Below are 21,850 nucleotides of genomic sequence, written 5' to 3'. Positions count from 1 at the left end.
TTTTAATTTGTTACAGAACGAGGGTCTTCAGCTGGATTAAGAGAATAATAAAATATTACAACGACCTGTGTGTTTATTTCATTAAAATACTTTGCAATATTGTGTGGGTGTTTTTTTAAACCATTTCATACAATTGGATTAATAATGGATAGGTGTCATAATTGACGCCTCTCCATTATTAATCTGAGTTAATGTCACCTTACAATAGCAAGGTGATATTAACCCTTCATTACCCCATATCCAACCGCTACACGGGAGTGGGAAGAGAGTGGCCAAGTACCAGAATAGGCGCATCTTCCAGATGTGCCTTTTCTGGGGTGGCTGGGGGCAGATGTTTTTAGCCAGGGGGGGGCAATAAACGTGGACCCTCTCCAGGCTATTAATATCTGCCCTCAATCACTGGCTTTACCACTCTGGCGGAGAAAATTGCGCGGGAGCCGACACCAATTTTTTCCGCGATTTAACCCTTAAATTTAATAGCTACAGCGCCGAAATTTTGCACATACACACTACTAACATTAGTAGTGTGGAATATGCAAAAAAAGGGGGATATGACATGGTTTACTGTATGTAAACCATGTCTCATATCATGTCGGGTTTAGGCAGGAGAAATGAAAAGCCGGCAATTGAATTACCGGCTTTTCTGCTATATCGCGCTGAAGTAAATATAAATATATATATATATGTGTCCCAATATATATATAATGAAACCCGACTTTGGAGCGAAGATCGCCGACCGCCGACCCGATCCCACAGTGAGATCGGGTCGGGTTTCACGAAACCCGACTTTGCCAAAAGTCGGCGACTTTTGAAATTGGCCGATCTGTTTCGCTCAACCCTAATCCTAACCCTAACCCTACCCCTAACCCTAACCCTAACCCTAGGGATCCTAACCCTAACCCTAACCCTACCCCTAACCTAACTATAACCCTAACCCTAACCCCAACCCTAGCTATTTCTATTTATAGTGGATTTTCTAGATGATTTTGATGATTGGCAGCTGTCACACACTTCTCAGCATGCGTTTCAAAAACGCAAACGCAGGAAAAACGCATGTAAACGCGTCAAAATGCCGCGGTTTTTTTACCGCATGAGAAAATGCATGCGTCTAAAAAAACGCAGTGTTTGCACGCGTTTACATGCGTTTTTTTCACCACCTGCATTTGCGTTTTAAACGCTGCATTTTTAAACGCAAATGTGAAACTAGCCTAAGGCTGGAGTCACACACAACATATAAAAAATTGGTCTGTTTTACACGGACTAAAATCCCAGAAATGTTCCCTGAACAGTGATCCATATGTCATCCGTGTGCAGTGCGAGGATGCGATTTTCTCACATGTAAGCATCCGTGTGACATCCGTATGGCATGGATTTTCTCACCGGCTTGCAAAATGGACATATAATGGGATCCATGGGCTCAAATGTTTGTGACAACATATATACAGTCTATATATACAGTCTATGTATATATATATATATATATATATATATATATATATATATATATATATATATATATATACTATATATATATACAATATAATGTTTTATAAAAATTGTTTTTTTTGCAACAGCTATTTCAGTTTCATATATCTAATAACTGTTGGACACAGTAATGTTTCTGCCTTGAAATGAGGTTTATTGTACTAACAGAAAATGTGCAATCTGCATTCAAACAAAATTTGACAGGTGCATAAGTATGGGCACCTCACCAGAAAAGTGATATTAATATTTAGTAGATCCTCCATTTGCAAAAATAACAGCCTCTAGTCGCTTCCTGTAGCTTTTAATGAGTTCCTGGATCCTGGATGAAGGTATTTTTGACCATTCCTCTTTACAAATCAATTCCAGTTCAGTTAAGTTTGATGGTCGCCGAGCATGGACAGCCCTCTTCAAATGATCCCACAGATGTTCAATGATATTCAGGTCTGGGGACTGGGATGGCCATTCCACAACAGTGTAATTGTTCCTCTGCATGAATGCCTGAGTAGATTTGGAGCGGTGTTTTGGATCATTGTCTTGCTGAAAGATCCATCCCCTGCGTAACTTCAACTTTGTCACTGATTCATGAACATTATTGTCAAGAATCTGCTGATACCGAGAGGAATCCATGCGTCCCTCAACTTTAACAAGATTCCCGGTGCCGGCATTGGCCACACAGCCCCAAAGCATGATGGAACCTCCAACAAATTTTACTGTGGGTAGCAAGTGTTTTTCTTGGAATGCTGTGTTTTTTGGCCGCCATGCATAACGCCTTTTTGTATGACCAAACAACTCAATCTTGGTTTCATCAGTCCACAGGACCTTCTTCTAAAAAGAAATTGGCTTCTCCAAATGTGCTTTTGCATACCTCAGCCGACTCTGTTTGTGGCGTGCTTGCAGAAACGACTTCTTTCGCATCACTCTCCCATACAGCTTCTCCTTGTGCAAAGTGCGTTGTATAGTTGACCGATGCACAGTGACACCATCTGCAGCAAGTTGATGCTGCAGCTCTCTGGAGGTGGTCTGAGGATTGTCCTTGACTGATCTCACCATTCTTCTTCTCTGCCTTTCTGATGTTTTTCTTGGCCTGCCACTTCTGGCCTTAACAAGAACTGTACCTGTGTTCTTCCATTTCCTTACTATGTTCCTCACAGTGGAAATTGACAGGTTAAATCTCTTAGACAGCTTTTTGTATCCTTCCCCTGAACAACTATGTTGAATAATCTTTGTTTTCAGATCATTTGACAGTTGTTTTGAGGAGCCCATGATGCCACTCTTCAGAGGAGATTCAAACAGGAGAACAACTTGCAAGTGGCCACTTTAAGTAGCTTTTCTCATGATTGCATACACCTGGCTATGACGTTCAAAGCTCAATGGGGTTACAAAACCAAAAAAAGTGCTTTAGTAAGTCAGTAAAAAGTAGGTAGGAGTATTTAAAACAAGAACATGATAAGGGTGCCCATACTTATGCACCTGTCAAATTTTGTTTGAATGCAGATTGCACATTTTCTGTTAGTACAATAAACCTCATTTCAAGGCAGAAACATTACTGTGTCCAACAGTTATTAGATATATGAAACTGAAATAGCTGTTGCAAAAAAAACAATTTTTATAAAACATTAAGCTTAAGATTAATAGGGGTGCCCAAACTTTTTCATATAACTGTATATATATATATATATATATATATATATATATATATATATATACCGTATATACTCGAGTATAAGCCGACCCGAGTATAAGCCGACCCCCCTAATTTTGCCACAAAAAACTGGGAAAACTTATTGACTCGAGTATAAGCCTAGGGTGGAAAATGCAGCAGGTACCGGTGAATTTCAAAATTAGAAATAGATACTCCATACCATTCATTATGGCCCCATAGATGCTCCACATAAAGCTGTGCCATATATAATGCTCTGCACCGTTCATTATGGCCCCATAGATACTCCACATAAACCTGTGCCATATATACAATGCTCTGCACCGTTGCCCCATAGATAGCTGTGCCATATATATAATGCTCTGCACCGTTGCCCCATAGCTGTGCCATATAGTGCTCTGCACCGTTGCCCCATAGCTGTGCCATATAGTGCTCTGCACCGTTGCCCCATAGCTGTGCCATATAGTGCTCTGCACCGTTGCCCCATAGCTGTGCCATATAGTGCTCTGCACCGTTGCCCCATAGCTCTGCCATATAGTGCTCTGCACCATTGCCCCATAGCTGTGCCATATAGTAATCTGCACCGTTGCCCCATAGCTGTGCCATATAGTGCTCTGCACCGTTGCCCCATAGCTGTGCCATATAGTGCTCTGCACCGTTGCCCCATAGCTCTGCACCATTGCCCCATAGCTGTGCCATATAGTGCTCTGCACCGTTGCCCCATAGCTGTGCCATATAGTGCTCTGCACCGTTGCCCCATAGCTGTGCCATATAGTGCTCTGCACCATTGCCCCATAGCTCTGCACCATTGCCCCATAGCTGTGCCATATAGTGCTCTGCACCATTGCCCCATAGCTGTGCCATATAGTGCTCTGCACCGTTGCCCCATAGCTGTGCCATATAGTGCTCTGCACCATTGCCCCATAGCTGTGCCATATAGTGCTCTGCACCATTGCCCCATAGCTCTGCCATATAGTGCTCTGCACCGTTGCCCCATAGCTCTGCCATATAGTGCTCTGCACCATTGCCCCATAGATGCTCCACATAAATCTGTGCTGCTGCAATAAAAAAAAAAATACATACTCACCTGTCTTGCTTGCAGCTCCTTGGCGCCATCTTCCCGGCGTCTCTCTGCACTGACTGATCAGGCAGAGGGCGGCGTGCACACTATATGCGTCATCGCGCCCTCTGACCTGCACAGTCAGTGCAGAGAGACGCCGGGAAGATGGTGCGACGCCCGGCGTGTGGAACGAGGACAGGTGAATATGACATACTTACCTGCTCCCGGCGTCCCGCTCCTTCCCCCTGCCTGTCTTCGGTGCCGCAGCCTCTTTCTCTATCAGCGGTCACCGGCACCGCTTCATTAGAGAAATGAATATGCGGCTCCGCCCCTATGGGAGGTGGAGCAGCCTATTCATTTCTCTAATGAGCGGTCCCACGTGACCGCTCAGGGGAAGAGGCTGCGGCACCCGGAGACAGTGGGACGTGCAGGGGGGGCGACAGGAGCCCCGGAAGCAGGTGAGTATATGACAGTGCTCACCCGCCGACCCCACCACCGATCATGACTCGAGTATAAGCCGAGGGGGCACTTTCAGCCCAAAAATTTGGGCTGAAAATCTCGGCTTATACTCGAGTATATATGGTATATATATATATATATATATATATATATATATATATATATATATATATATATATATATATATATATACTGTATATGTACAGTGCCTTGCGAAAGTATTCGGCTCCCTGGAACTTTTAAACCTTTTCCCACATAAAGATACCAAATGTTAATTTTTGGTGAAGAATCAACAACAAGTGGAGCACAATTGTGAAGTTGAACGAAATTTATTGGTTATTTTACATTTTTGTGGAAACTCAAAAACTGAAAAGTGGGGCGTGCAATATTATTCGGCCTCTTTATGTTCAGTGCAGCAAACTCACTCCAGAAGTTCATTATGGATCTCTGAATGATCTAATGTTGTCCTAAATGCCTAATGATGATAAATATAATCCACCTGTGTGTAATCAAGTCTCCGTATAACTGCACCTGCTCTGTGATAGTCTCAGGGTTCTGTTTGAAGCACAGAGAGCATCATGAAGACCAAGGAACACAACAGGCTGGTCCGTGATACTGTTGTGGAGGAGTTTAAAGCCGGATTTGGATACAAAATGATTTCCAAAACTTTAAACATCCCAAGGAGCACTGTGCAAGCGATCATATTGAAATGGAAGGAGCATCATACCACTGCAAATCTACCAAGACCTGGGCGTCCCTCTAAACTTTCATCTCAAACAAGGAGAAGACTGATCAGAGATGCAGCCAAGAGGCCCATGATCACTCTGGATGAACTTCAGAGATCTACAGCTGAGGTGGGACAGTCTGTCCATAGGACAACAATCAGTCGTACACTGCACAAATCTGGCCTTTATGGAAGAATGGACACACCTTCTCATTTAAAGATTTTTCTGTATTTTCATGACTATGAAAATTGTACATTCACACTGAAGGCATCAAAACTATGAATTAACACATGTGGAATTATATACTTAACAAAAAAGTGTGAAACAACTGAAATTATGTCTTATATTCTAGGCTCTTCAAAGTAGCCACCTTTTGCTTTGATGACTGCTTTGCACACTCTTGGCATTCTCTTGATGAGCTGCAAGAGGTAGTCACCGGGAATGGTTTTCACTTCACAGGTGTGCTCTGTCAATTTTAATAAGTGGGATTTCTTGCCTTATAAATGGGGTTGGGACCATCAGTTGTGTTGTGCAGAAGTCTGGTGGATACACAGCTGATAGTCCTACTGAATAGACTGTTAGAATTTGTATTATGGTGAGAAAAAAGCAGCTAAGTAAGAAAAACGAGTGGCCATCATTACTTTAAGAAACGAAGGTCAGTCAGTCCGAAAAATTGGGAAAACTTTGAAAGTGTCACCTAGTGCAGTGGCAAAAACCATCAAGCGCTACAAAGAAACTGGCTCACATGAGGACCGCCCCAGGAAAGGAAGACCAAGAGTCACCTCTGCTTCTGAGGATAAGTTTATCTGAGTCACCAGCCTCAGAAATCGCAGGTTAACAGCAGCTCAGATTAGAGACCAGGTCAATGCCACACAGAGTTCTAGCAGCAGACACATCTCTACAACAACTGTTAAGAGGAGACTTTGTGCAGCAGGCCTTCATGGTAAAATGGCTGCTAGGAAACCACTGCTAAGGACAGACAACAAGCAGAAGAGACTCGTTTGGGCTAAAGAACACAAGGAATGGACAATAGACAAGTGAAAATCTGTGCTTTGGTCTGATGAGTCCAAATTTGAGATCTTTGGTTCCAACCACCGTGTCTTTGTGCGACGCAGAAAAGGTGAACAGAAGGATTCTACATGCCTGGTTCATACCGTGAAGCATGGAGGAGGAGGTGTGATGGTGTGGGGGTGCTTTGCTGGTGACACTGTTGGGGATTTATTCAAAATTGAAGGCACACTGAACCAGCATGGCTACCACAGCATCTTGCAGCAGCATGCTATTCCATCCGGTTTGCGTTTAGTTGGACCATCATTTATTTTATCTCTAGACTATTAATATCTGCCCTCAGTCACTGGCTTTCCCTCTTTGGCGGAGAATATTGCGTGGGAGCCCAAGCCAGTTTTTTCTGGAAATTAATCCTTTAATTTAAAACCTACAGCTCCAAACGTTTACACACACACTACAAACATTATTATTAAGGGGCATATAAAAATCTAACAGATATGCAATGGTTTGCTGTATGTAAACCATGTCTCATATCCTGTCGGGTTTTGCAATGATTTTACAGAACCCGACAATTGAATTATCGACTATTCTTCTACCTAACTCTCGATGAAATATAAAGATATATATATATATATATATATATATATATATATATATATATATATATATATATATATACCGTATATATATATATATATATATATATATATATATATATATATATATACGTATATATATATGTCAATGACATATATATATATATATATATATATATATATATACAGTATATATATAACTCGTATATATATACATATATATACCTATTCAATGTGTAGACATATATTTCATCTGTTCTATTTTAACCTGTCAGTGTGATTTTACATTACACCGCACTGAATTGCCGGCTTTTCTAAAGGACACCGGTGCGTATTTCTCACAAGTCGCACTGATGGTCCGTGTGGTGTGCGAGTTTTTCTCGTACCCATAGACTTTCATTTGGGAGTCTAGGCCGATATTTCTCTCGCACGTATAATACAGCAGAGAAAAAAACTAATGATGCAAGCTGCCCCATAGATTAACATTCGTCCGAGTGCTATGAGATTTTTTCTCGCTTAGCACTCGTCCATATTCCTCTCTAGTGTGACTCCGACCTTGGAGCCTGATTCATCATTTATATTTTTATTTATCAGTCCCTTTACTTTTTTTTTAGATTGTGTTGTATTTGCTGATGTTTTTTGCCCCAAATTAATGAAAAATTGTCATTTATTTTCTTTTACCACTTTTGCAACTTTTTTTTTTTTACCAAAAAAAAGTTTTTCAAAATGTTTGGAAAAATCGCTGAAAAATTTGGGGTTTACATAAAATCACTCCATTAGGGAGACTGAAGAAAATTTACAACTGTCGTAAATTTGTTACTTTTTAGAAAGTTGCAAATGATGAATCAGGCAAAAACATCTATCTGGGAAGCACGGTGGCTCAGTGGTTAGCACTGCTGCTTTGCCACGCTGGGGTCCTGGGTTCAGATCTCACCATAGACATCTGCAAGGAGTTTGTTTGTTCTCCCCATATTTATGTGGGTTTCCTTTAACACTCTAAAGACATACTGATAGGGAATCCAGATTGTGAATCCCAATGGGGGCAGTGATGATGATGACATCTGTAAAGTGCTGAGGCATATGATGGCGCTATATAAGTAATCATAATAAATCCGTAAGACCACATCCATGCCCACAGTGATAAACTAAGGAAAACAAAAGCAGGGTAAATTATGTTAAATAGACTGCAATTGGAAAGATGAATTTGGTACGAAGAAAAATGCAAATTGTCTATTTCCCAGAGGAGCATTGCGGTTTTAAGTCTCCTCATCTCGATATGCTTAACATGTCACTTCCAAAAGCAAGAAAAAAGCGAATGGCACTGAGTAGCGCACTTTAATTACTATTATCGCAGAGTAGATGCGGAATCACGGACACAATACAGTGGTTGAATCACGCTGTTGAAGGTGCTTGCTGGAAAGCCACATGAAGAAATCCCAAAATGAAGAAATGTTGGTGAAAAAAATCCTTAGTCCTTTATTTTACAAAGAATTGCATGGACAAGGTTATGCGGGCAAGGACAAGTGCAGATTATGCAGAAAAGATAAACAGGATGACGGCCGTTTCGCGTTATTCACCCTTCCACGGGTCCAGATATCTGCACTTGTCCTTGCCCGCATAACCTTGTCCATGCAATTCTTTGTAAAATAAAGGACTAAGAATTTTTTTCACCAACATTTGGAGTGTTGCTGCTATTTTTATTCATTTTGGGATTTCTTGACATGTCACTCTCCACAAGGAGAAACAATACTTCTTGGATCCCGTACAAAGAAAAAAAAGAGGACAAAAAACTTAATGACCATTAAAAGCATGTTTTGTGTAAAATTTGCTAAGTTTTTTTTTCAGAACATTTATAAAAATAACATCCAACAATCTACAATATTTTTTTATTTCTTATGTTTTTTTTGCAGTTTCTATAAAGACTCCAAAGAGAGAGGAGGAGAAACCGTTCCGAGACTGTGCGGATCTGTATCATGCAGGGTTCAACAAAAGTGGCGTATACACAATCTATATTAACAATGTATCAGAACCCAAAAAGGTAAAAGCATTTGCTCAACTATATGACCGACCCGTCACCAAAATACCTCACCTACATTATGCTAAGCCAGGCCATTTTGTATGTTTTGGCTGCAAAAACGTGACCCTGCTTCGATGTATGAACACTTTACGATAGCCATGCCTGGTCAAAGCCTTGGAACGTTTAGTTACAGGGCTTCCTATGTAGCTACCAAGCTTCTATAAGCTTCCGAGCTGTAAATTCTAGTAATGGCCGTCACAAAGGTATCAAGGTAAAAATTTAGAAAAAATTATAGTTTACATATCCAACTTTCGATTTTGTTTGAGATTTTGACGTTTTACCAGACTTCTGCTTTTCAATGTTTTATTATGCAGAATATATACTGGATGCGACGTGAAAAACAGCTTCTGCTTCACTTGTGTGGTTTGTACAAGATGATCCTTATCAGGTATCATTCATGAGAACTTTATACGGGTATGTGCACACGGTGTCTTCATCAGGTGGAATCCATCTAGAACCCTCCTTAAAAAGCACTAAAATAATAACAAAAAGAAAAATAGAGCTGGATCACATGCACCTAGAGTAGGCCCGAACATGACACAGGTTTTAAAGTAGGAGGCAACGTAAGGATTAACTCATAGTTTTGCATGTACACCAAAAGGGATAGTTAGAGGGTGTGGGTCAGAGGTTAGGTCACATGGGGTCACACTGGGTCAAGATTGGTTAATTCGACTATGGTTGGAGGAATATGTCAAGAACCTTATATGAAGAAGGGGATCCCAGGGACAATGGCTGCAATCAGGATACAGGACCAGTGAACATCCCATCCACCTGCTTTTCTTTTTTGTTTGGTTGGTAGCGGCCAGACTTCGATTGTGGGTGTAGGACTTTCATGTCATGCTTTGTTTATGTCATAGCAGTCAGCTGAGGAGGTCAAGGATGGCCTTGGATAATGGTTTCGTGGTCCCATCAGAGGTATGATGACCCCTCATTGTTATGTGTGGTTAGTTCTCGCTAGGACAGTTCTTGGGGAACAGGAAATTGTGGGCAGTATCATGACAGGGATGGAGTGGTGCGACTGGGGATCGAAGTCCGGTACTGTCCAGTGTTGGTGGGCCATCCAGGATCTCCTCAAGAAATTAATGGTGTTTTACTCTTGGTCATAGACATGTTGTATTCAATAAGGCTGCTGTGGCCATATTCCATCATCAGTCAGCATTACGTTGTTATTTATTGATGCCATAGAACACTTTTCAATATCCTAGTCCTGAACACATGCACAGCAATGTCAAAACCAATTGCTCTGCATATTTTCCATCTTTTTGCATTTATTTTAATTGCTTCAAGCTTCATAAGCTGTGAAGTGGCTAAAAGAAATTACCTGACCTGAATATCGTGCAGGTGGCTTCTGTTTGGAAGCCACCACTATCTTATGTATACCACAAAAATGACTCAAAAGATGTCAAAGAAGATGCTTCAGGAAAAAACACTGCCAGAGTTTAATTCAAGCATTTTCTGCTTCAAAAACGATGTGGGTATTCTGGGACTAAAAGACACTGTGTTCACATATCCTTGTGGTAACATTGGCTGCATTGCCGATAGCAAACATTCGGAGCTCATCTTTCATTCTACCAAGAAATGAGTGAAGTCTATGGCATTCTCCTCAGCCAGTCATAGGGTTCCCTGCAGAGGGCCGTGGACTTGTGTGTGTGTGTGAGATCTACATGCCATATTGTATTACTGGTGGCCAATGTAGGATCATTCTCAGAAGAGGACGGTTACTGGCCATTTTCCACATCTTCCAATTCTAGCTAAAAGAAGCATAGATGGTTTGGTGTTCAATAAGATCCATTACCAATGCCAGAAAAAAAAAAGCCACACATTTTAGGACACTAGTCATTGTGGAATACATGCAGGAAAGGATTAGGAAAAGCTCGAGAAAATCAGCATTAAAGGATCTTAAAAAAAAAAAGTAATACTCTGGTGACAAGTTTTGTTCAAGTAAGAAAAGAAAAATTCTCTGCAAAGGTGAAAAACCCATTTAAAATTATCCCAGCATGTTCAAATTAGTGTAATAACTAGTGATGAGCGAATATACTCATTACTCGAGATTTCTCGAGCACGCTCGGGGGTCCTCCGAGTATTTTTTTAGTGCTCGGAGATTTAGTTTTTATTGCCGCAGCTGAATGATTTACATCTGTTCACCAGCATAAGTACATGTGGGGGTTGCCTGGTTGCTAGGGAATCCCCACATGTACTTATGCTGGCTAACAGCTGTAAATCATTCAGCTGCGGCAATAAAAACTAAATCTCCGAGCACTAAAAAAATACTCGGAGGACCCCCGAGCGTGCTTGAGAAATCTAAAGTAACGAGTATATTTGCTCATCACTAGTAATAACATATCGATGTATTCAGATGAGTATCATCACCTGTCGACATATACTGGAGCAAACAGAATGGTGCGGTGTATTTATATTGGCAACAAAATATAATCATAGACACAACACGGAGCAGTTGCAATACGTGATGTCTGAAGAAGAAGTGTGGTTCCATCTAACCAGCTGTGGTCATTTACAGAACAATAGGTACTGGCACACACAAAATTCACACAGCTACACCAGCTTGGTATTACAAGTCCTTCCCTGAAAGATGATCTTAAACTGCAGGTGGGGGATTACTTATTGTGTATCGCATCTATTAAAGGACACATCCATACCATCCATTCCTCTGCACATACTTCATGCCCTTGTGAGTAACCAGAGACTTCTTCTGCTGCAGCGGGCTCTCAGATAATGATAAGAGCTCAGGGAAGGAGTATATTAGCAAATTAGCGCCTGTTTTGTACTTTCTTAATTGAGCTACATTTATGCACTTCCAAAGAGTTCCCTCATCTCGGGCATTCTAAAAATGGTTTCATGCCCATTACCACTTTGGGCTGTTGCATTTTCACACCTGCTTTATAGAATTCTGGTCCCCAAATAAGCTGTTACTTCTATAAATGATAAGTTTTCCAGATTCCAATTTCAAAGGATGACTATTTTGAATAAGAGGCCGCTGGTTTTACCATGTGTCCAATGTAGAAACTTTGATTGGTGCTTATTTTATATAATCTAAGAAAGTGTCAGGGGGCAGCGGGATTAGGGCAAAGAGCGTTTAGGGTCCGCTAGATTTGACACTGTACCAACACATGGACGCAGCCTATACAGAGGAGCAGCTCTGTCTACAAATTAGACCAACAAATGGAAACCAAAAACTGTGCATGGATTTAGTAAGTAAAAGATGGTCTCACGAAAGTGGAAAAAACTTCTCAGTCATACTTTGCACACTTTTTGTGTCATCCAACTCCTTCCGGAATCTGCCTGGATTATCTTCAGAATTGTGAAGAGATAAATGAGCACTAAATACCGAAGCTTCTTTATACAGCTCTGGCAATAATTAAGAGACCACTGCAAAATGTTCCGTTTGTCTGATTTTTCTCTTTATAGGTATATTTTGTAGTACAATGTAAATTGTTCTTTTAGTCTATAAACTTCTGACAACATGTTTCTGAAGTTCCAAGCAATAATTTTTGTATTTGTTTCTGACAGAGAAAAATGGTCAAAATTTAAAAAAAGATAATAATGCAAAGATAACAAGTTCATAATCACTTAGAAACAACAATACTAATGTTTTAACTCAGGAAGAGTTCAGAAATCAATATTTTGTGGAATAACCATGATTGTTAATCACAGCTTTCATGCGTCTTGGCATGCTTTCCACCAGTCTTTCTCACTGCTTCTGTCACAAAAATGTAAGCAGTTCTTTGTTTGATGGCTTGTGACTATCCATCATCCTCTTGAATACATTCCAAAGGTTTTCAATGGGGTTCAGGTCTGGAGATTGGGCTGCCTATGACTGGGTTTTGATGTGGGGGGTCTCTTAATTTTTGCCAGAGCTGTATACTGTGTGCATTGTATTGCCACTTCATTAGAGATGCCCATCTGGAAGCATCTTTGCGCTTTTTTGGCCTTCTCAGAACTGCAGCAATTCATCATGGAATAGATTCTTCTAGGTGATGAAACCATTCTACAATAATATTGGGCAATGGAGACAGGACATGGCATCATGTAGAGATAAATGCTGGCAAACTCCACCACAAGAAAAAGGTGACCACTTTCTGTAGCCCTTTGGTGATCAGCTTATTGTTGAGGAATCTTAAAGGGAACCTGTCACCTGAATTTGGCAGGACCGGTTTAGGGTCATATGGGCGGGGTTTTCGGGTGTTTGATTCACCCTTTCCTTGACCCAAAACCGGTCCCGCCAAATTCAGGTGACAGGTTCCCTTTAATACAAAGATAAATCTAATTGCTGGGAACCCCACCAAACACTAGAAGGGGGGTTCCAAAGCCACCATTCCCACTCCTAAGTACAGTGACGTGGCGTTTACATTTGTGCCCTGCAGTATGAATTTGCAAATGTGATGCCTCAGTACAAAAGATAGGAGTGGGGTCAGTTTACTGCTGCTAATGAACATGTGCATTTCCTGAAAGAGCAGGAAGTAGGAGTCTAGCACAGTCCCCAGTGGTCAGTGTGATAATTGCAAGACTTCTTATTTTTTAATATGGATCATTATATGAAAAATCATAAAAAATAAAAAGTTTAATACATTTCGCATAAAAACTTGATTTAAACATTAGGTCATTTTCTGATGTTACAAGTAGTAGGACACTATCAACACGGGAAGAACATTAGATTCTAGTTTTTCATGGATATAGTTTGCAATTACGCTGTTCAGCTGCTAATTTTTTTTAAAGGGGTTTACTTCGCTATGTAAAGTTTGGATTTGCTGCAATGAAACTGCTTTAAAATATAACAGAAAACCCGTCCCTCGTTCCCCCCACCAATTAAAGCTGCCTTTGGTGCACACACCAGTTGAATATGTCCAATAACCAGGGGTGCAACTTCAATATGTGCTGGGGTTATAATCACATCCGGGCTCTGGAGCCTAAAGTGCCCAAAATGTCCAATTGGCCTATATGAAAATACCACTACTATTAAAGACTTGTAATAATTGGGGGCCCTGTTGGATCTTTTTTTGCATTGGGGAAGCGATCTCCATGGAAAAAACGGACGACACTAGGATCAATGTTAATCGATGGGGCAGTGCGGATGAGTGATTTTTTTTTTTTCACTGAGCAAATTTGCGTGTGAAAGAAATAGCAGCATACACAGTTTTCTTCCATATATCAGATGAGACTCTTCTATTCAAGTCCATGGGCACGAGAAAAAAAATCTGATGCCAAACGGAGGCACAGTATAATATCTGTTATCTGGACACATTGCAGTTCTGTAAAATAGGAAACAGTAAATTATTAATAGGTGCTGCTGTCAAAAAATGGATTGTACATGGCTGACAAGTGAGAAAAAAAATGTTATAGAGTTTTCTGGATGAAACTCTGAATGATTTTTTATATGCTCGTGTGAACTTACCCAGAGGATGATGGCAGAAGGCAGTTGATAATGAAAATCCAAAAGTATTTTTCCAAAGGATTACTACATAAGATCTTTTTCACTTTTTTCTCAATGAATATACGTATCTACAACAATCTCTCATTGAGGGGACTATTTGGGTAGGTTCACACAACCATATAAAAAAACATAATTTCATCCAGAAAGACAGGATGATTTTTTTCCTCACTCCATATGCAATCCGTGTTTTTTACAGCAGCTATTAACCATTTGCTTGACTATTTACAGTTTCCTATGTCACAAAATTGCAAAGTATCCGTAAAAAATCACATGACACTGTGGCTTTGTATGGCATTAAATTTTTTTCCCAGATTCATTGGCTTATATGGGGGACTCGCATCCGATTTCTGGATAAAATCATGCAAGCTGCTGTTTTTTCACACACAGATTCAGCAGGTGAAAAAAAATACTCATTTGCATGGCCCCATTGAGTAATGACTGCGTCCCTCTATGACTTGTTTAATTTGTAGTAGGACAAATAGGAAGGGTAATTTTGGTGACATGCCATAAGCTTTTCATTTCCAGATTACAACTTGTAACTTCAGAAGGCTGAATCTTTATTTTCCTTCTTGATTTAAGGTTTACTGCAATATGGAAAGCGCGGGTGGAGGCTGGACGGTCATACAGCACAGGGAGGATGGCGCCATAGATTTTCAACGAGGTTGGAAAGAGTATAAGATGGTAAGTTCCACAAGTAGATAAGCAAAATTACAGAGTAATCACCATGGACATTGTATTTAGAGGGAATGTCCCTTTTGGGCCAATGTAAGCAAACCTGTCTAAAGTCAACCTCTTTCTAGCTCTGGCTGCCAGGTTCCTACATTAACGTAATCTATTGATTTTACCAAGAAGCGGAGAAGAGATCATTAGATGATAACTATCTTTTTCACTTGACTATAAAGGAGTGATATTGTTAGATTCATACTGCCATTACTATCGAAGGACATAGAGCAAATTTAGGCTCACCTAATAGGTGGATCTTCCAAGCTTCATGTCCAGGTAGGCACACAGTTCCCGGGCGTTGGTGCTTCAAGCTGGAAGGCACGTGGGAAGAGAGGACTTGGCACATTTAGGAATCTTGGTAGCAGCAGTGCAGATGCAGTGGAACCTAGCCGAGATTGAAGCAAGTTAAAGCATGGTGTGCAGAGAAGTTGGAGTAAACTAAACAGAAGCCTAGAGTCTCAATCCTAAGACACAGGTGCGTGGACCTTCAAATGGACCTTGAATAGGATTAGTAAGATGACGTCCAATGAGTCACACTGGACAACCTGAAAAACCCGAACAACAGAGGGCAGTGGACCGAGATGAAGGAAGCAGAGCCCAGGATACTCGGGATGAGTGTGAACGTTGACCATCTGCTTAGTCACTTTGGTTTTTGGCAATGGTCCAGTTTTAGGGTGTAGATTTAAGGGGTGCAAAGGTAGTAGCTGGACCCAGTGCCAGGTGATTAGGAAGCTAAATATCCCCTCTACCTCATAAGTAGTCATCAGTATTATAGATGGCACACACAGTAGTAGGTGGGTGGTCCTGATACAGATTTTGCATTGTAAAACCCAAGATTTAAGTTACGCCTCTGTAGTCCCTTTATCTTTACTGTGTGCACAGGATAATCTCAAATAATTCCCAAGTATATGGTCAGGAGTTGTGTACATGCCATGAAAACAATGTAAGATATCCGGAATAGCAATGATATGTTTTACCTGTATTGAAAAATCACTATAGGAAATTTACAATAGGTCATAAAATGTAAGAAAGTACTAAGAAAACATGGAAAAAGTGCAGTGCCAAGGACGTACTCCAGCATTTCACTCAGGAAATGTCTCAGGTTTCAATTTCTCAACTTCTTTTTGTTGAATAACTGGGTATATAGTGTTTTCCTTTGGTATAACAGTCAACCAAGTGTAAACTATTCTTTTTATTATTCCACCGCTTTTCAATGTTCATCCAGCCAATTATATACAGTATATTGTTGGTTAATTTCCAGATATATTTTCTTTACAGTCTGGTAATGGACTTGCTGGAGCTGAATTTCTCATCTGTTTCTTTTGTGTAATGTGATGTAACTCAATAAAATACCTCCAATCCCAAGTAAATAATGGCAAGGGACAAAGGCTCTGTTCTGTTCACATGCTGCTTAGCTTGGTAAGATTGGTGCTGCATGCAGAGCTACTGTGTTTTTGTCTCAACAGACCATATTTTAAATATGGGACAGTGGTATCAGTCTTATGGTTACGGTGGCCATGAAGCAACCTTGAACACAGCCTTACTCAGGAACAAGCACAAGCTTCCACACGGTTCTCTGCAGCTCCTACACACAGACTGCTCAGCTTTCTTAGCTGATCCATGCAGTCTACAATCAAGGCCTGCAGGGGTATGATTTAACCCTGTCCTACATGGCTTTGCTACAAGACATATAAGGCAAAAGATGGAATTTGTAGCAAATACTGCATCTAATACATTGAATGTGGATATGCCTGAACGCTCAGAATATTCTCAGATGTATATTTCCACTCTGGATGTTTCTGTGAATTCAGTGACTACCAAGGAAACATAGCAAGATTTAATACAGAGCAAATTTGCTACTGAGGTAGGCTGAAAATGATCTGAAAATCTGAATCCTGCCTTGAAGAGGACCTGTTTAGTGTAAATGCAGCTATTCTCCTTAATCCGATGTTTTTTTCTTATGTTCTTGCGCCTCTCCATTCCTGACATATGGCCCTCTTTTCCATGTATATAAATCTTATGTTTATAGCCAAGTGGGTGTGATCCTCAGCTCTTCTTTGAGTGTTTTCATGAGGATGTTCTGGTTACAAAGAGGATGTCCCATAGGTGACCCCTCCTTTAATACCCTCAAATGGAACCCTCCTTCTCATTAATCAGTTAGACCCACAAACCCCTTTTGCCAATATACTTCTCCCCCGAAATTCACAATCAAACAGCCAGTTCTCCCAAATAACTGCTTTGCCTCCAACGTTCTGGCCTATCAAACATCCTCAGCCTTATCATTGGGCCCTCCCTTAAGCCCTTGAGGACTTACAGTTTGGGCCATTGCTTTTTGGGCCTCCCTTGTCCATAACACAAATTCCCTTCTTCTTCCATAATAAGTAATCTTCTCTTACAGGATCCATGTCAGCTATGACAGATGCTATGAACCACTTTGATTTGTTAGGATCCTTTATTTCTATGTTATAAAGAGTCTGGCAGGGTTACTTCTTATTATTTTTTTAAATCAAAATGAACCTATAATGACAAACTCAACTCAGTAACATCTCTATTGGTTACATAGTCCTAGCTGATCACATGAAATAGCCGACACTACATTAATAACGTCTCCACATTCGTTTCATGTGAAAGCTGACTGATGGTTCCTTTGGGTTTGGGATGAGCAGCCGACAGCTGCCAAATCTTGGGCTTATTATCAAGTAAATTGACAACAGAACTTAGCAGCCTCTTGTTTATATATATATCTACATTTGCAGCCAATTCTTCTTGGGAGATTTTGTTCCGCAACAGCCCAAGTTTGCCAGTTGTTGGCTTACGTCATCTCCAGGCATCCAATTTTGTCATTGAGCTCTAAGTTCTCTGGTAATGTTTCATTTGGGATGACTTAATATGATGTCTTCCTCTGATAGCAGCTGAAGTTTTCTTTGGAGCCAGTTCTGTCCTATACCAGTCACTTTCAGAAGAAATAATGGCACTTTTAATACATCTGTTTTACATTATTTGATAAATTGCGCCATGTAATAGTACTTTTAGAAATTGTCATTATGGCTGGTATGCTGCCCTGATATACAGAACGGCTCTTTCATGCTTGAGGTGGAAACCTGACTCACGGAGAATAAGCAGATGTAGATAGATCTAATGAATGCCATGTATAGAAGTCATGGTTGACAAATCGCAGAACATTTCATAACTGAGACGTTGCATGTATACATATATTTACCAAGCCGAATATATACATGAATGTAATACTACAAAGAGAGGAGTCGGTTATTTTCATACCCAGCTGATACAATTTCTTCTTATTTGAGTACCCTAAAAAGTGGATCACAGTGTGTTCCTCTGCCGAGACCCCCCAGCAATCACTGGGATCAATGGAGCAGACTGAAAGCAATTGCCCCATAGTCCCACTACAAGGAAAATTAAGCATTACACGTTTTCAAGGTGTTTTCTAATATAAAATGTTACAGAATATTGCAAGGATTTTCCATAACATTAATCAGTGGTAGAGCTGAGGAAGTGTAATGGGGCTTTATAATAATAATAATAATAATTTTTATTTATATAGCGCCAACATATTCCGCAGGCTTTGTCAGTGGTTGCCTGGCAACTGTAAAATGGCTACCACAGACAGGCATAATGCAAGCCATTCTACTTACCAGATCCAAGGGGTTGCCCTGGTCTTCACCCTTTAAGCCCTGTACATGGATCTGGACTTAAATAGAGGTCATGGAATAAGCTTCTGTTCAGTGGTGCAGGTTGCCATGAGTGGTCAGGTAGGAGGGTCAGAACTAAAGGGGCAGGAGAGGTGCAGCAGAAGACACAGGACTAGTCAGTAAAATAAGCTGAGGAAAAACAGGAAAAATATACTGCAGAGGAGCTAAACAGACAGGACTGAACCTGAAAAACCCAAGACTACATCTGGCAGCTTCCAGCAGTAAGCTGGAGGCTTAAGTTGGGTTTGGTCCTCTTCAATTAGCTGGAGCAAGGAGTTGATAACTTCAGCTGGACAGCACACACACCCATAATGTCAGACCGGACAACACTGCAGGTCCCAGCCAACCTGATCTTAACAAAAGGACAGAATCTGTGCTGTCGAGAGCTTCTGATTCCAATGTCTCTTCTCTCACCATTGCAGCCTGCAGAATTAATACAGCCGTATCTGGTGACAGAAGCAGACATTGCAGAAGTGTGTCCTGGTGAAGATGTGATAGGAAGATGATTTGCAAGACCCTAGTTCAGCTATCATATTAGTTATCTGTAGCTGCAGTGCCTGCAAAGCTCCTTCTACCTGGGGCATCATGTCAAGTGTGATTTCATGAGTTTCGAACCACAATATAATGATGTTACGAAGCCTACTAATCAGAAAAGGTGTTGGAGATGTCCCAGGTGGTAGAAGGTTCATAGGGCTCTGGTCTGGCAGGCATGAACTAGCTACACAGGTGCTTGACTAGGATCCTAATCTGTTTGCTCAACATCAATCTGTAGTATCCTGACTTATCAAATCCCTGGAGATCAAAGAGACAAGACAATTCTGCTACAGAGTGGCTCTCCTGGTCACTTGAATGGGTCTGTGTTACCGTTTCCATCCCTATTCAAAGACAGGTTATACACTAGCCTCAGTCCATAACTAGTGCTAAAGATCAGTAGAGAACCAGAATACTAGCCACCCCATCAATCAGTGATATCACTTTTTTGGAAAACCTATTTACAACAGGGAACTGTCTATACAATGCACAGGTATGTGGCTAATACAGGAGAGAGATAATCTTTCACCTGTTCTCTGCTTCAGAAAATTGATATAGGACCTAAATAAGAGAATCCCCTACTAGACAATACATTATTAATGAAGGTAGAATAAAAAATATGATACTCCCCTCCCGGACTGGCGCCATTCCTCTGAATACAGCACTGCATCCCCAGCCAGTCTGCTGGGATTACCATCTAGTGGGGCATCACATAAGTACTGCAACCAATCAGTGGCTGCTGATCACTGCCCAAAAAACACATTTTCGCAAACAAATATATAGAATTTCTACTGTGAAAACCTTCACTAGCTGGAGCTCTAGAGGTAGTGCCTATAGTTCTCTGGCACACTGCATAGCCTTGGTCTGCAGCTAATACATGAATGATGGTAGTGATACTGTATATTATGCATGCGAACAGATCTATTTATATTCCTAAATACCTTATATTAGTTTTATTACTATTTTTTTCATTTCCAAGACTACCAGATTTACAGAGGATTTACTGAGATCTTCTTTTAATGAAAAGCTCAACAACACATGTATTTTTATTTCAGTAACTCAACGTTTTTAATATATTTGCTGCCAGTGAATGAGGCGTTCTTGTTAGTACACAGAGACTTACAACTGGCAAACTCAGCTTTGCAGACTGGTAAGAACTTGATATTCCTGTATCACCTCTACAATAAGCGATACTCTGTGTACGGTACACTTGCCACATTTGGATTGGAGAACTTGTTTTTAGTTTTTATCTCAGATTATGTCCAAATTATTGGGGTCTGTCAAGTGTCGTTGGGGTTGGCCATGTGATGGATCAGGTGCTATTGGTATTTTTATTTTTATAATGAAAAAGACCCAACAGTGTACAGCTTTGTGCAGATGATGCATTTAGTTCTCTGGGGATTGCCTAGACTGTACAAACTTTTTATTTCAAAAGAGGTGTTTCAGCCGACCTCAATGTAGACAGGTATAACACACTTGTTGGTGCCCCTGCACGGTTCCCCTTCCCCCTCCATGCAGGGATGCCGACACACTCACCGCCGCGGCCATGTTATCACCTCTCCATCACTAGGCACGTCTTCGGTGTTCTCCCTGCTTCCTGGCTCTGTATCTTGGTGGCACACCTAGTGCACACGTGCCTTGCCCTGTTCTTATAGAGCCCCAGATGTCCCCAGCCAATAGCTGGGAGTCATTTTGTATAAAATGTGCCTTTCTTAATAGGGAGGTGCCTAAACGATGTGGGTTCATTAGTTAGTTTGAAGGGAATTAGTGAGTTGTTAGGTCCCCTGGTCCTTGTGTGGCCTGTTCCTAAACTCAAACCCCTGGTCCTCTGCGTAGTCTGAACTGAGCCCGAGTCCGTGTCAGGGTACCTGACCCTTGGGGTCAGCAGCTGCAGTACCGGGGATTGCCTAGGAGTAGTACCTGGTGGCTACCTGCATTTCAAGCCTGACTCCACCATCAGGAGCTCCAGTGAACAGCAGGCAGCAGCTTAGCTATGCCCTTTCTACTTAAGCCTGGCCCTGTGGCACAGTGGGACCACAAACCACATGCTCTACCTGCGGGCATGACAGTAAGGTGCAGAGCTCTGACACAAGCTAAGGTTTTAATACTAGAGACAGGGGAGGACCATCCCGATATGTTACACCTTGTGGTGGTGGGAAGGCATTTAGGCTTTTTTGATCAAGGTATTTTTAACGAAATATCCTATGTTCTTTACATGCACTATTACTATTTATTTACTTAAAACAATGTATATGCTCATTTTGTATTTTTGCTTGGGTTTTGTCTGTGAAATGGCTACAGTGTGAACATGCTCTCACACATTGCACAGATACCAACTTATGCTCCTGCTCATTTCTTTGGTTT

At 41.0% G+C, this 21,850-nt stretch overlaps 1 protein-coding gene across 1 annotated transcript in view; it reads left to right on the top strand.

Moving 5' to 3' along the window:
- Window positions 1-21,850, top strand: part of ANGPT1 (angiopoietin 1) — a 402,043-nt gene that overhangs the window by 282,981 nt on the left and 97,212 nt on the right. Inside the window, exons 5-6 of the mRNA XM_077271069.1 lie at window positions 8,904-9,031; window positions 15,099-15,200. Of these exons, the coding sequence (XP_077127184.1) occupies window positions 8,904-9,031; window positions 15,099-15,200 (230 nt within the window). The remainder of the gene's footprint in view (window positions 1-8,903; window positions 9,032-15,098; window positions 15,201-21,850) is intronic.

This window comes from Ranitomeya variabilis, chromosome 6 (genome assembly GCF_051348905.1).
Source record: "Ranitomeya variabilis isolate aRanVar5 chromosome 6, aRanVar5.hap1, whole genome shotgun sequence".
NCBI classification, from domain to species: domain Eukaryota; kingdom Metazoa; phylum Chordata; class Amphibia; order Anura; family Dendrobatidae; genus Ranitomeya; species Ranitomeya variabilis.
Note: the sequence above shows the minus strand (reverse complement) of the source record. Positions and strands in the feature narration are given on the sequence as shown.